Consider the following 15,330-nt stretch of genomic DNA (forward strand, 5'->3'; position numbering starts at 1 on the left):
AGACCCTGCCTTGGAAAAAAAAATGTGATTTTGAACACTACCTCCGCATCTATCCTAGACAAACCGAGGCGACACCAATCTTGTCACTGAAGCCTCTAGGTGCCAGGGCCCCTTAGCACACCAGCCAGCTGGCACTTAGACTTTGTCAGACAAGGCCAAGCATACAGGGTCCCTTCCTGGATTGTCCTGGTCCCCCATGGTCCCACAGGGACTCACCTCATGATGAAGTTGTGCCTGTCCACGTCCTGCCCATAGCCAGAGCCCCGCAGGTTGCCCGAGTTCCCCACCACAGCACAGCGACGGCACTGATGGGGGTCCCGGAAACGGTAGGGGTTCTCACCAGGCACAATCTGAAACAGCTTCTCCAGCACCTCGTTGGTGTTGTGTGACTTGAATTGGGGTTGCAACATCTGCAGGGGTGGAGCGAGAGGGCTGTGAGGAAGAAGGGCCTCCCATCACTCCTTCCAGCCCTCCCCTACAGTCAGAGACACATGGACCTCCTTGTCTACTGCCATAAACCCTGGACTACTCTGATGCCCCAAGAGAAGCTTGGGGTCAAGGCAGTTTTTAAGGCTTTCTACAGGGAACTATGGGTCTGTGTCTACCTCCTAATCATCCTACAGGGGGCTCCAACAGACTCTGCTGGACTCCCTCTCTGCTCTTCTAGGAAGGGTGCTAAAAAAAAAATTGGTTCCTAGCCAGGCATGGTGGCGTACATATTTAATCCCAGCACTTGGGAGGAAGAGGTAGGAGGATCACTGTGAGTTTGAGGCCAACCTGGGACTACAGAGTGCTAGGTCAGCCTGGGCTAAAGTGAGGCCCTTCCTTAAACAAACAAACAAAAAACCCCAAAGACAAACAAAACAAAACAAAAACTAGTCCCCTACACTTCTCACTACCAGGTGGAATCCAGATGCTGCTGATAAAAGACTCCATGTACTTGGTAGATGTCCTTCTAACCTCTACCACCCAATGTTTTGTTTTGTTTGAGATAGTTTCACTACACAGCCCAAGCTGGCTTTTAAGCTCACTATGAAATCTAGGCTGGCCTTGAACACGAAGTCATCCTCCTGCCTTAGCCTCCTGAGTACTGATATAACAGATGTGGTATATCACCTGGCAGAAATTCAATACTCAATGGGAACAGGCAGGTAACACACCCTGAGTAGGGAGTGAGGTCCACAGCAAGTAGGAGAAAATGTGCCAGTCAAAAAAAGCAAATCCTGAGCTGGGTGTGGTGGCACACGCCTTTAATCTCCAGCACTCAGGAAGCAGAGGTAGGAGGATTGCTGTGAGTTCAAGGCCAGCCTGAGACTACATAGTGAATTCCAGGTCAGCCTGGGCTAGAGTGAGACCCCGCCTCAAAAACAAAACAAAACAAAAAAGTAAATTCAGAGCTGGAGTGATAGCTCAGCGGTTAAAGCACTTGTCTACAAAACCTAACAACCTGAGTTCCTTTTCCCAGTATCCAAGGAAAGCCAGATGGACAGGGTGGCACATGTGTCCATTTGCGATGGCTGGAGGCCTTGGTGTGTCCATCCTCTCTATCTGTGTCTGCTTGCAAATAAATAAATATTTTAAAAAGTCAGGTGTGGTGGTGCATGCCTTTAATCCTAGGACTCAGGAGGCAGAGGTAGGAGGCCACCATGAGTTCAAAGCCACCCTGAAACTAGAGTGAATTCCAGTTCAGCCTGGGTTAAAGTGAGACCCAACCTTGAAAAAAAACCAAATGAACAAAAGCAAATCCAGAGCTGAGCATAGTCACATGCTTTTAATTCCAGCACTTGGGAGGAAGGGGCAGGAGGATTTTTGTAAATTCAAAATAGCCGGGGCCTACAGAGTGAATTCTAGGTCAGCCTGGGTTAGAATGCAACCCTACCTCAAAAAACAAAACAAACAAAGACTCCCTCTCCCCACATAAGCCATTCCTCCAGTCCCGTCAAGTATATATTTATCTTCTTTTAAAAATCAGGACATTCTCCACTAATGCTGCCAAATAGCCAGGAGACTTTACAAGAGATGACCAGCCCTGGGGACACTGTAAGCGTGAGGAGTTGCAGGTTTTCAGATTTCTCAGTTACCATAACCCTGTTAGTGGAAGTATTTTCTTGGCTATCTCTTAATACCTTCTACTTTCCCCCCTTCCCCTGTCCACACTCTTCCTTTTTTATTTAACAATATTGAAGTGTCTCATCATTTGGGGCAGAGAGGGAAATCTATAAGAAGAATCAGTGTGTTTTAACATAATAATGGTTTTCTCAGGACTGACAATAAAGCCAATGTTTGAAAAAAAAATCAAGAGTTTCTCAAATATTTATCAGTGTGATGGGTCCCCCATGAATTTTGGTGTTCTGAATGCTAGGTTCCCAGCTGATGGAGATTTGGGAATTAACGCCTCCTGGAGGAGTGTATTGTTGGGGGCAGTTTTATGGGTGTTATAGCCAGTTTCCCCATGCCAATGTTGGGCACACTCTTTTGCTCCTATTGTCCACCTGATGTTGACCAGGAGATGGTGTCTACCTTCTGCTCATGTCACCGTTTCCCCCTGCCATTGTGGAGCTTCCCTGTGAGTCTCTAAGCCAAAATAAACCTTTTTTCCCCACAAGCTGCTCTTGATTGGGTGATTTCTGCCAGCAATGTGAACCTGACTGCAACAGTAAAGTGGTACTGAGGAGTGGGATTACTGCTAGACACCTGACTGTGTGGCTTTGGTTTTTCAGAGTTGATTCTCAAGATAAATGTAGGAGGATTTAACCAGCCTAAGAGATGCCTTGCAGTGCTGTAAGTACAGCTTGATGGACTATTCTGGTCCGGGCTGAAAGACCTGAATGCAGTAAGAACTATGGACTGTGAGGTTTGGCTTGTGAGGGTGACAAAGAGCTTTGTCTAGACTGGGATAGAGGCAGTTTGTGTGAGAGGCTTGCTGTTATACCTGTGTCCTGAGAATTTGTGTAGGAGTGCATTATGTAGAAACAGACTGCTGTGTGTAGAGGGATACAGTACAGAAAAAATAAAATCTTTGGGCCTAAACTGCTGCCTATTCAGCTACAATTGTATGAGAGATTACAACCATTGAGACTGGGCCAGCTGAACTGCATTGGGACTATAGAAAAATGCAGTCTTTAGAAAGGGCCTGATTGCTGAAGGAGTGTCCTGTTCTTCAAAGTCTGCTTTATGCCCCCCCTGAATTAACAAACAAATTGGCACCCTACCTGGTATTATGGAGTATAAGAAATGCAGGAAAGAAGAGGGTCATTGAACTTGCAACACGGTCTTGTGTTTTAGAAATAGCCAAGGGCACTGAGAAGCAGGTTTGCTGGATGCCTGTATAGAGACTTGATGGAGCTGTGAGGATGGACTATGGATTGCAGTGGAGACACAGTAGAGATGAAGGGACAAGATGGCTGCTAAGGAAAGCTGCCAGCCCCGGATGAAGTTTTCCAGGACTGTGAGTAGCCTAGCTGGAGGGGCGGAATTGAAACTCCAGAGACTTGCTGCTGGTTAGAATTATTGGACCTGGAACTATAGAGTTTGAAGTTTGCCTTGTTTAAATCTTGTATTGGTTGAATATTTCTTTGTTATGCCCAGTGCCATCTTTTGCAGTATGAGTGCCATTATGGTTTTTTGGGGGGGGATTTTTTTGGTATTATGGTTCAGTTAAAAGACCTTGGATTATGGTGATGTTTGAACATCATTGGGGTTGATTAAAAACTATGGGGACTTTTAAAGTTGGACTTTGCATTTTTAAAATATTTTACTTATTTGAGAGAGAGAGAAAGAGACAGGGAGAGAATGGGTATGTCAGGGCCTCCAGCCGCTGCAAATGAACTCCAGATGCATGTGCCCTCTTGTGCATCTGGCTTATGTGGGTCCTGGAGAGTCAAACCGGGATCCTTTAGCTTTGCAAGCAAACACCTTAACTGCTAAGCCCTCTCTCCAGCCGAACTTTACATTTTAGATTGTATCATTATGGGGGCCAGGGGTGGAATGTGGTGGTTTGGTTCAGGTGCCCTCCATAAACTTAGGTGTTCTGAATGCTAGTTTCCTAGCTGATGGGAGATTTGGGAACTAACGCCTCCTGGAGGCAGTGTGTTGTTGGGGCCAGGCTTATGAGTATTATAGCCAGTTTCCCCATGCCAGTGTTGGGCACACTCTCCTGTTCTTGTTGTTCACCTGATGTTGGCCAGGAGGTGGTGTCCACCCTCTGTTCATGCCATAGTTTTTCCCTGCCATTGTGGAGCTTCCCCTTGAGCCTGTAAGCCAAAATAACCACCCCCTTCTTAAGCTCCTCTTGGTCCGGTGATTTCTGCCAGCAATGAGAATCTGATTGTAACAATCAGCAATTGGCTGGGTTTACTTTTTTTTTGGTGGTGGTAGTGGGGTTCCAAGTGAGTTCTAGGTAAGCCTTGGCTAGAGTGAAACTCTGCCTAAAAAAAAAAAAAAAAAAGATTGTCACTTGAGGACTCAGACTATAGCTTAGTAGCTAAGTACTTACCTAACATGCATGAACCCTGAGTTTGATCCTCAATCCTAAAAATAAAATGTTTACCAAGTGTGGTGGCTCATGCCTATAGTCTCAACACTTGGCACTAAGAAGGCTGAAGTAGGAAAATCACCTTGAGTTTGAAGCCAGTCTGGGGCTACAGAGCAAATGCCAGCTTAAGCTAGAGTGAGATTCTATAGACCTAAAGAAAAAAAAAAAGTGCTGTTTGGCTGGAGAAATGGCTTAGTAGTTAAGGTACTTCCCTGTGAAGCCAAAGGACCCAGGTTCAATTCCCAGGAACCATGCTAGCCAAATGTACAAGGTGGCACATACATCTGGAGTTTGTAGTGGCTGAAGGCCCTGCCTGGCGTACCCATTCTCTCTCTCTCTCTCTCTCTTTCTCACCTCAAATAAATAAAATTTAAAAAATATTTTTTAAATGCTGTGAGAGGCTGCTAAGATGGCTCAGCAGCAGGCCTGCTTGCAAAGCCTGTCATCCCTATGTTCTATTCCCCAGTACCCACATAAAGTTGGATGCACAAAGTGGCACATGCATCTGGAATTCATTTGTAGTGGCAAGAGGTTCTAGCATGTCTATTCTCTGTCTCTTCTCTCTACACTTTCAACTAAAAAAATAAATATTTTATTTTATTTTGGTTTTTTGAGGTAGGGTCTCAATCTAGCTCAGGCTGACCTGGAATTAACTCTGTCATCTCAGGGTGGCCTCGAACTCACGGCAATCCTCCTACCTCTGCCTCCCGAGTGCTAGGATTAAAGGCGTGCGCCACCACATCCAACAAAATAAATATTTTAAAAAACTGTGGTTGGGCTAGGGAGATGGCTTAGCAATTATGGCACTTGCCTGCAAAGCCTAAGGACCTATGTTTGACTCTACAGGTACAAGGTTACAGAAATCCACAAGGTCGCACATGCACACAAGATGGCGCATACATCTGGAAGTTTGATTGCAGTGGCTAGAGGCCCTGGTGTGCCAATTCTCTCTGTCTCTTATTAAAAAAAAAAAAAAGTTAAGCCAGGCATGCCTTTAATCCCAGCACTCAGGAGGCAAAGGTAGGAGGATCACTGTGAGTTTGAAGCCACTCTGAGACTACATAGTGAGTTCCAGTTCAGCCTGAGCTAGAGTGGGACCCTACCTTGAAAAACAAAACAAAAACAACAAAAAAAAAAGGTTACAAAAATATGTGGTGGACTGAGCTGTAATCTCATAGGTTACCGAACAAGCAGGAGCTGCTAAGAGAAACAGACACCTGGCTCTGAGACAAAAATTCTCAACTCTGTGACAAAAAGGGATGGTTGTGGGGAACAAGAAACTGTGAGGTGAGAAACAAAGTGTAAACCAGCCTAAGTTCCATCTGTGTCATCAAGAGACCTGTAATATGCCCTAGGAAGTCACCCCTGCCCAGAGTCCTGATATGGCTCTATAAGGCCATCACGGAGACTGTGGCAGTGGGCACACCCTTGACACTCTGTGGACCTTGCTTTTCTCTATGAAAGAAAGGCTGCAACTGTAAGCAACAGGCAGGACCTTTCCAGGATGTCAAGTGAAGGGGTTATGGGGCTCCTAGGGACCCCAGCTATGGTAGACCCCAGTCTGGGCCAAGCAAACAGGCTCAGGAGAGTCATGCTTTTCTCATGTGCTGGCTGGAGAAACAGGGACCAGAAGCAACCTTCTGAAGTCTCCAGCAGGGAATGCAGGTAGCTTAATGACTCCATCCTTGGCTCAGGTGGCAACCAGATGGCCCCGTGGAGCTTGGGGACTGATGCTCCAGGGATGATGGGGGCAGGGAGGAAACATTAAGTGAAGCAGAAAAGTTCTGGGGCCCAAAAAACTGAGGGTGGACCTGCCAAAGGCCCCATATTTCACCACTTCACCTCTCAGTCTCTGAGGGTAGTTTACAATGCTTTCTTTCTTTTTTCTTTTCTTTGCTGGGATTACAGGCGTGAGCCACCATGCCCAGCCTTCTTTTTCAAAAAAATATTTATTTAAAAGTAGAGAGAGGAACCGAGAACGAGCAAATGAAAACGAGTGTGCCAGGGCCTCCAGATGTATGTACCATTTTGTGCATCTGGCTTTACATGGATACTGGAGAATCGGACTCAGGTTATTAGGCGTACAGGCAAGAACCTTAACCACTGAGCCATCACTCCAGCCCATATAATTCCTTCTTATTCCAATCCAACAGTCTTTTCTAGCAATTGTAAAGAACTAAGAGTGACTCTTAAGGTGTTTATAATTACTTTGGATCAACTTTTACCAATTAAGATATTCTGTTTAAAAATCTGGATTTCAGTAGGCCAGGTGTGGTGGTGCATGCCTTTAATCCCAGCACTTGGGAGGCAGAAGTAGGAGGATTTCTGTGAGGTCAAGGCCACCCTGAGACTACATAGTGAATTCCAGGTTAGTGTCAGCTATAGTGAAGCCCTACCTTGAAAAAATTGTTTTAAAACTCTGGATTTCTGGGGTCTCGATAGGTCAGAGAAGGTAGTCGAGTGAATCACGTCCCAGCAGGACAGCACTTGCTGTGGCTGAGGAGCAGGAGCAGCCCTCTCCCTAGTGCATGGCCCACACATCCTCAACTTCCCACTTGGGCTACTCCACTGGCTGTGCTGCCTGAGCCAATAGCCATATCTGGTTTATGATGGGTTCCTACAAGCACCACAAGTAGTTCTCTCTCCAGAGGTCACAGCTCACTCTGCCTGTAAGCAATCTGTGATTTTGGTATATGACCTCCTACTTCATCAGGGCACTAGAAGCCAGGAGATAGCCCAAATCCAAAAGGGAACACTAAGAGTGTCTTCAAAATAGGAGCAAGGGGACTGAACACTAGAAAAGGGTGCACAGCTCTCACCATCCACCACCTCTGGACATCTGGAGGGAGATCCATGTTCTCTCGGGTCCAGACAGGAGAGATATTGCTGTCAAAGTGGCTGTCGAACCAGTCAGAGGTGCCATCACCCATGCAGCGCTGGCAGGCACAGTTCTTCCCTGAAAGCCCCTCCTTGCCAAGGCGCTGAAGGCCAGCATAGCCAGGCACTAGCTTCACCCGATGCGTTCCACCGAGGGCCCCTGAGTCCAGGTAGGGCAAGGTGGATGTGCTGTGATGTGAGTAGGTGAAGAGCAGGGACATGATGAACACCAGCAGAAAGGCCACAGACAGGAACCACACCCGCAGAGAGCACTTCATCGTGCTGGCGGTCCGCAGTTGTCACCGTGGCCACTCCTTTCCCAGCCCACAGTGGGGCTGGCCACAGTGCAGACTACTTGTCTTGACAGCACGTGCAAAGGGCATAAGGGAACGTGCTGTGGCAGGGGACCCTCACCACGCCCTCCTCTCAATGAAAGGAGAAAGCACACTGGGCAGGAGTACTCCCTGTCCCTGAGCCACTTGAGCCCCGGCTTAGGGCTTCATCAGGCCTCTTGGCTACTAGCTGGGCCACAAAGGCTCTGCCTCTTCTGCCACCCTGACAAGGGGAAGGTCTCTAGTCCCTCTAGTCCCTTGTAATTGCAGGTTGCCAGCACCGAGGTCTCCCCTTTTGGGCGGCTTGTAAAGGTCCAGTCTGGAACAGTCGAGGTCCTTGTGGCTCATGAGCAGACACTGAGGCAGCCCCTGGTCCCCTGTAGCAGGGAAGCCCTGGAACTCTGATCACTGCAGAGAGCACATTGGCTTCCAGAGACCTGCACTCCATTAAGGAGTCCTTCCCACCCTGACTGACCCTCCTGGCTCAACCCGTCAGCCAGCTGAGAAGAGCTCAGCTCCGGGCCAGAAAGAAGAAAATCGTGAAGCTCCACAGGTGGCAGGAAACTGCTGCAAGAAACAAGACCTTCTTTGCATTAGCTTCCAGCCCACTGCTTCCCATCCAGACGCTGGTCTTTTTCTCCTGGTGGTCACGGCCCCAGCTGGGGTTGCACAGGGGTCACAAAGCACCTTCTCCTGCTGTGGGATCTTAGAGGGCTGTGAAGAATGGCTGTTCAACAAGGTGTTGTATCCAAGGCATGTGGGTCAGCAGAGCTTGTGTGGAGCTCCTCACCAGGGCCCAGGACTCCTTCCTGGGGCTGCCAGCCAGCGCTGGGCGGCTGTTGTGCCCATGCCAGCTCCCCTGAGGCCAGGCTGTCCTGCAGTTCGTTAGCTCGTGCTAGCGTAATCCCCTGGCAGGTTCCTCCTCACTTGTCAGGCGCCAGGCTGCCGCAGTATGACCCTGAAATCGCAGAAGGAAAAACAATGTGCAGATGAATAGCACAAATATATGCGTGTACACGCATGCATGCGCGTGCGCGCGCGCTCTTCTCTAGCCCCACTCTTGGTCCCAGAGGAGACAAAGCTAACAGTAGACGAGACTCCATTTAATCAAAGGGTGGACAAAAGAAAGGGCTCTCCCCTCCAACTATCCAGAGATACCATCACTTTGCATAACTCCTGGGCCTCAGAGGACTGGATTAGCACAGCACCTTCACTTATTAGCCAGAAAGTAAACAAGGCATAAATTGATTTCCCCAGAGTTCAATGGCCACTGGCTTAAAGGATTCATTTTAGAAAGCCCCTCGGCCAGCTTCATGTAGTTACTTTCAGGTAAAACTTAACAGAAATAAACTCAGAGAAGATCCCAAAGTCTGTGAATAATAATACCCCCACATAGTGCTGTAAGATGACTTTCAGTGCCTATGGGAAGCCCGCCCACAAGAAGGTGGGCTGGTCCTGGAACTTGCTCCTCTGCTCTCAGGCTCCGTGAACCATGAATCATTCCTGCTCTGATATAGGGGAAAATATGACTGGCAGGGAAGGGGGTGCAGATAGGGTTCCTAGGCTCAAGACATCTGAGCAGACGCCTTCATCTGTGTATTAGGGGTGAAATGAACCACAGGATCCATGGTAGTGCTGAAGGCCTGAAGCCACTGTAGTTTGAATATTGGCCTGAGGGAAAGGAGTCTGAATCCATGCTATGGGAATCTTTTAAACTACACCTCAGTTCCAGCCAGCTCCAGTGCTGACCTAGCCCTGAGTGTTGCAATGCTGCTCCCTTTCCCTTCTTCTTCTTTTTGGTTTTTGAGGTAGGGCCTCACTCTAGTCCAGGCTAACCTGGAATTTACTATGTAGTCTCAGGATGGCCTCGAACTCATGGTGGTCCCTTTCCCTTTTTATTGAAAGCTCCAGGTCCACCTTCCATATTCTTCTGGCTGCTGGTGGCATCTGCAAAGTCTTACGATCCATAGATAAAGATTCAAAATTGGGCTGGAGAGATGCCTCAATGATTAAAAACATAAGGCCTAGGTTGACTCCCCATATAATGCCAGATACACAAAGTAGTATATGCATCTGGAGTTCATTTGCAGTGGCAAGAGGTACTAACATGTCCACACTCTCTCTCAAATAAATAAATAACAACAACAAAATATACATTACAAAAAAAGATTCAGGGCTGAAGAGATGGCACAGTGGTTAAGGTGCTTGCCTATAAAACCTAATGACCTAAGTTCAATTCCCCAGTACCTCTGTAAAGCCAGGTACTCAAAGTGGTGCATATGTCTGGAGCTCATTTGCAGTGGCTAGAGGCCCTGTGAGCCAATTCTCTCTCCTCTCTCCTTCTGTGTCTCTCTCTGCTTGCAAATAAATAGCCAGACATGGTGGTGCATGCCTTTAATCCTAGCACTCAGGAGGCAGAGGTAGAAACAGTGCTGTGAATTCGAGGCCATTCTGAGACTTAAATTCCAGGTCAGCATGAGCTAGAGTGAGACCCTACCTTGAAAAACCAAAATTTATAAATAAATAAAGATTCAGCTGGGCGTGGTGGTGCACACTTTTAATACCAGCATTCAGGAGGCTGAGGTAGGAGGATCACCATGAGTTTGAGGCCAGCCTGAGACTACAGAGTAGATTCCAGGTCAGCCTGGGCTACAGTGAGACACTACTTCAAAAAAAGAAAAAAAAATCCAAAATTTTGGCAAGGCTGGGGAATAGTGCTTGCTAGTATGATCCTCAGCACCACATATAAAATTAGGTATGTGCAGCTGGGCATAGTGGTGAACACCTTTAATCCCAGCACTCAGGGAGGCTGAAGCAGAAGGATCACTATGAGTTCTAGGCTACCCTGAGAAAAAAGAGTGAATTCTAGATCAGCCTGGGCTGCAGTGAAACCCTATCTTGAAAAACAAACAAACAAACAACAAAAAAGGCAAGGGGTGGTAGTGCAAGCCTTTAATCCCAGAACTCAGGGAGGCAGAGAACTATGAGTTCAAGGCCACCCTGAGACTACAGAATGAATTCCAGATCAGCCTGGACAAGAGTGAAAATCTACCACAAAAAAACAAAAACAAAACAAAAAAAACATGTTAGGTATGTGCATACCTATAATCTCAGCACTCAAGAGGTAAAGACAAGATGACCAGAAGTTTAAGGCCATCCTCAGCTACATAGGCAATTCAGGGCCAGCCTGAGCTACATTAGACCCCTATCTCAAAAAAAAAAAAAAAAATGGCATATACTTAGTAGCAGAGACTAGTAAGTTAAAAAGGAGACATAAAGGGAAGAGAAAGGAAGGGAGGAGGGTACTTAATAGGTTGATATTGTATATATGTAAATACAATGATTGTGATGGGGAGGTAATATGATGGAGAATGGAATTTCAAAGCGGAAAGCGTGGGGGGTGGGGAGGGAGGGAATTACCATGGGATTTTTTTAATAATCATGGAAAATGCTAATAAAAACATTAAAAAAAAATGGCTAGAGAGATGGCTCAGCAGTTAGGGTGCTTGCCTACAAAGACTAATGATCCAGGTTTGATTCCCCAGTACCCACAACTGATGCACAAAGTGGCACATGTATCTGGAGTTCATTTGCAGTAGCTAGAGAACCTGGTGTACCCATTCTTTCTTTTTTTTTAATTTTTTTTTAAATAATTTTTTTTAATTTTTATTTATTTATTTGAGAGCGACAGACACAGAGAGAAAGACAGATAGAGGGAGAGAGAGAGAATGGGCGCGCCAGGGCTTCCAGCCTCTGCAAACGAACTCCAGATGCGTGCGCCCCTTCTGCATCTGGCTAGCGTGGGACCTGGGGAACCGAGCCTCGAACCGGGGTCCTTAGGCTTTACAGGCAAGCGCTTAACCGCTAAGCCATCTCTCCAGCCCCATTCTTTCTATGCTTGCAATAAAATTAATCAATAATAAAATACCGGGAGGCTGGGCTGGAGAGATGGCTTAGCAGTTAAGGCGCATGCCTGCAAAGCCTAAGGACCCAGGTCCCATGTAAGCCAGATGCACGTGGTGGTGCCTGCATGTGGCATTTGTTTACAGTGCTGGAAGCCCTGGCACACCCATTCTCTCTCTCCCTCTATAATAAATCAATAAAAATAAAATAAACATATTGGAAGGCCAAGGTAGAAGGATCATGGTGAGTTTGAGGCCAGCCTGAGACTACAGAGTGAATTCCATGTCATCCTGGTTTAAGCGAGACCCTACCTTGGGGGAAAACAAAACAAAACAAAACAATTTCAGCCAGGTATAGTTGTACACATCTGTGATCCCAGCAGCTGAGAAGCAGACGTGAGAGGATCAGGAGTTCAAGTTCAAAGATGCTACATATGTAATTCCAGGCTAGCTATATGACACTCATCTCAAAATGGATGGCGGGCCTGGGGGGGGGGCGAGTTGAGGAGAGGAAGGCTCCTCTGAGGATCTATTGGCAGTAAATTATGGTTAGGGGAGACATTTTATTCAGTGGTGTGGTGGTTTGATTCAGACGTTCCCCCATAAATTTATGTGCTCTAAATGCTAGGTCCCCAGCTGGTAGCAATCTGAAAATTGGAGCCTCCTGGAGGTGATGTATTGTTGGGGGCGGGCTTATGGGTGTTACAGCCAGCTTCCCCTTGCCAGTGCCTGCCACACTCTCCTGTTGCTGTTGTCCATCTAACGTTGGCAGGAGGTGATGTCCACCCTCTGCTCATGCCATTGCTTTCCTCGGTCATCATGGAGCTTCTCTTCAAGTCTGTAGGACAAAATAAGCCCTTTCCTCCTACAAACGGCTCTTGGTCAGGTGTTTTCTGCCAACAACGTGAAGTTGACTGCAGCAAGTGTTGTAGCCAATGGTAAGTTACTCATGCTCTGGTAAACAATCCCCTACCCATGCTCAAAAAAGCAACCCTAATTAACCTTACTGGGCCACAGAACAAAACAAAACCAAGAAAGTAGAAGAAAGACTATTTGGGAAGTTAGCAGGAATGGAAAGGGAACAAAAGAGAGTAATGGGGGATAAATATGATCAAAATATAATTATACACATGAATGAAGTTGTCAAAATTAATTTTAAGAAACTTCTTCCTCCATTTGTGGTGGCTCAAATTTTTAAACCAAACCCCCAAAGCCATCAGGGAATGGATGAGTACCCTGCAATAGGGAAGGCATTATTTTAGACTGGGAAAATGATGGTCACAGAAGTGAAAAAGGACCTGCTTCAGACATGAGTTCCTGAGTGGCTCTGAGGCCATGTGTATCTTCCAAGCCTGAAATGAGCCAGAGCACTGAAAGAAGCCTGTGAGCAGCTGGAGTTACACGGGGCTCAGGGTGCACAGGAGGGAAAGCCACAGAGGATGGCTTATTGGGGTCAAGATTGAAGCTCAAAGCAAGGTGTGCTGCTGTATGTTTGAGATCCCAGCACTTGGGAGATGGCAGCAGGACGACAAGGTGTTTAATGCCAGGCCCTGATACAAAGAAAGTTGTCTTTTTTTTTTTTTTTTTTTTAACATGCAACCTTGTCTCACAAACAAAACAAAAAACAAAGCCAGGTGTGGTATAATCCCAGCAATTGGGAGGCAGGAGGATCACTATGAGTTCAAGGCTACCGTGAGACTATATAGTGAATTCCAGGTCAGTCTGGGCTAGAGCAAGACCCTACCTTGAAAAACAAAACAAAACAAAAAAAAACAAAAACAATTAACAAACAAACACACACAGAAAAACAGAGACTGAAGCCAGACATGGTGGCACATGCCTTTAATCCCAGCACTTGGGAGGCAGAGGTAGGAGGATCGCTGTGAGTCTGACGCTACCCTGAGACCCACATAGTGAATTCCAGGTCAGCCTGGGCTGCAGTGACACCCTACCTTGAGAAAAACAAAAACACAACAAACAAACAAACAAAACACAGGCTAGGGAGATGGTTCAGTAAAGTGCTTAACATGCAAGCATGAAGACCAAATCTGGATCCTGAGCACCTACATAACATGCTAGGTGAGGTAGGCAGCATCGTCCATAATCTCAGCGTTGAGGAGGTGCAGACAGGAGGATCCCTGGGGCCTGCTGACTAGCTTATCTAGCCAACTAGGTGAGCTCTGGGTCCAGTGGGATTCTATCTACAAAATAAGGTGACTGAGGAAGAGATTGGACATGAACCTCTGGTCTCCACACATACACATGCACCCATACACACATATATAAAAGAACAAAAGCCAGGTGTGGTGGCACATGCCTTTAATCCCAGCACTTGACAGACAGGGGTAGGAGGATTGCTATGCATTCTAGACCATCCTGAGACCTCATAGTGAATCCCAGATCAGCTCGGACTAGAGTGAGACCCTACATCAAAAGAGAAAGAATGAAGCTTCACCCACATGTCTCACCCAGGGCTCCTGGCTCAAATCTGCCACGATCCCCAGAGCAGCACCAGCTCAACTGTACTTCTGCAAGTTTTCCAGTGTGCCCATTTAGCAGACCACAGTCTAGAAAAGTAGTCTTTGGTTGAACATATGTAAATAGGAAGCCTGGGAATTGTCTCTTCCAGGTTGCCCTTTGTCTACTTCCACACCCAACACCTACGGAAAATAATTTGGTTCTGCAGGGTCCTGCTCCCAGTTTCTTGTGATCTGAAGACAGCCATGCATGGAACGGGTAGCCAGCCCTAGGAGGCAGTGACTTTGCAGGCTGGGCAAAGACTTCAGCTGGGGAGTCCTGGTTTCTCAATAGACAACCCCGCTGTGACACTGGAGGTGGGGGTTGGGCAAAAGCTGACATGGGTGCTGGAGGGATGGCTTAGCGGTTAAGGTGTTTGCCTGCAAAGTTAAAGGACCCATGTTGGATTCCCCAGGACCCACGTAAGCCAGATGCACAAGGGGGCACATGCGTCTGGAGTTGTTGCAGTAGCTGGAGGCCCTGGTGTGCCCATTCTCTCTCTCTTTCTCTCTCCTTCTTTGTCTGTCAAAAAAAAATTTAAAAAAAGCTGAGGCCACCCTGAGACTACATAGTGAATTCCAGGTCAGCCTGAGCCAGAGTGAGACCCTACCTCGAAAAACAAAAACAAAACAAAACAAAAGCTGACATGGGAGGTGTTGCAGTCCAGTTCACATTGCTGGTAGAAATCACCCAACCAAGAGCAGCTTCTGGGAAAAAGAGGTTTATTTGGCTTACAGGCTCGAGGGGAAGCTCCACGATGGCAGGGAAAAACAATGGCATGAGCAGAGGGTGGACATCACCCCCTGGCCAACATAAGATGGACCACAGCAACAGGAGGGTGTGCCAAACACTGGCATGGGGAAACTGGCTATAAAGCCCATAAGCCCACCCCCAACAATACACTCCCTCCAGGAGGCATTAATTCCCAAATTTCCATCAGCTGGGAACCTAGCATTCAGAACACCTAAGTTTATGGGAGACACCTGAATCAAACCACCACAGGAGGTTTCCAAAGGAAACAGCCAGGGATGTCACTGACTCCTTGGGACTCCAGATCAATACAGGGGCATCTGAGGTAAGTGAACTGCCTTGCTTGGGAGAGGAAAATCTCTAGCTCAGCAACATGTTTGGGAAGAACAGAGTGGACACTGACAGAGCACTTACATTA

General features: G+C 47.1%; 1 protein-coding gene across 2 annotated transcripts in view; it reads right to left on the bottom strand.

Moving 5' to 3' along the window:
- Positions 1-15,330, bottom strand: part of St3gal2 (ST3 beta-galactoside alpha-2,3-sialyltransferase 2) — a 71,801-nt gene that overhangs the window by 13,950 nt on the left and 42,521 nt on the right. For both annotated transcript variants that reach the window (XM_045159161.1, XM_004659571.3), the window contains 2 exons: positions 7,354-8,701; positions 217-410 (listed from right to left, as the gene is read on the bottom strand). In XM_045159161.1, the coding sequence (XP_045015096.1) occupies positions 217-410; positions 7,354-7,689 (530 nt within the window). In that variant the 5' untranslated portion in view covers positions 7,690-8,701. Of the gene's footprint in view, positions 1-216; positions 411-7,353; positions 8,702-15,330 lie in introns of those variants that run through there.

This window comes from Jaculus jaculus, chromosome 1, assembly GCF_020740685.1.
Source record: "Jaculus jaculus isolate mJacJac1 chromosome 1, mJacJac1.mat.Y.cur, whole genome shotgun sequence".
NCBI classification, from domain to species: Eukaryota; Metazoa; Chordata; class Mammalia; order Rodentia; family Dipodidae; genus Jaculus; species Jaculus jaculus.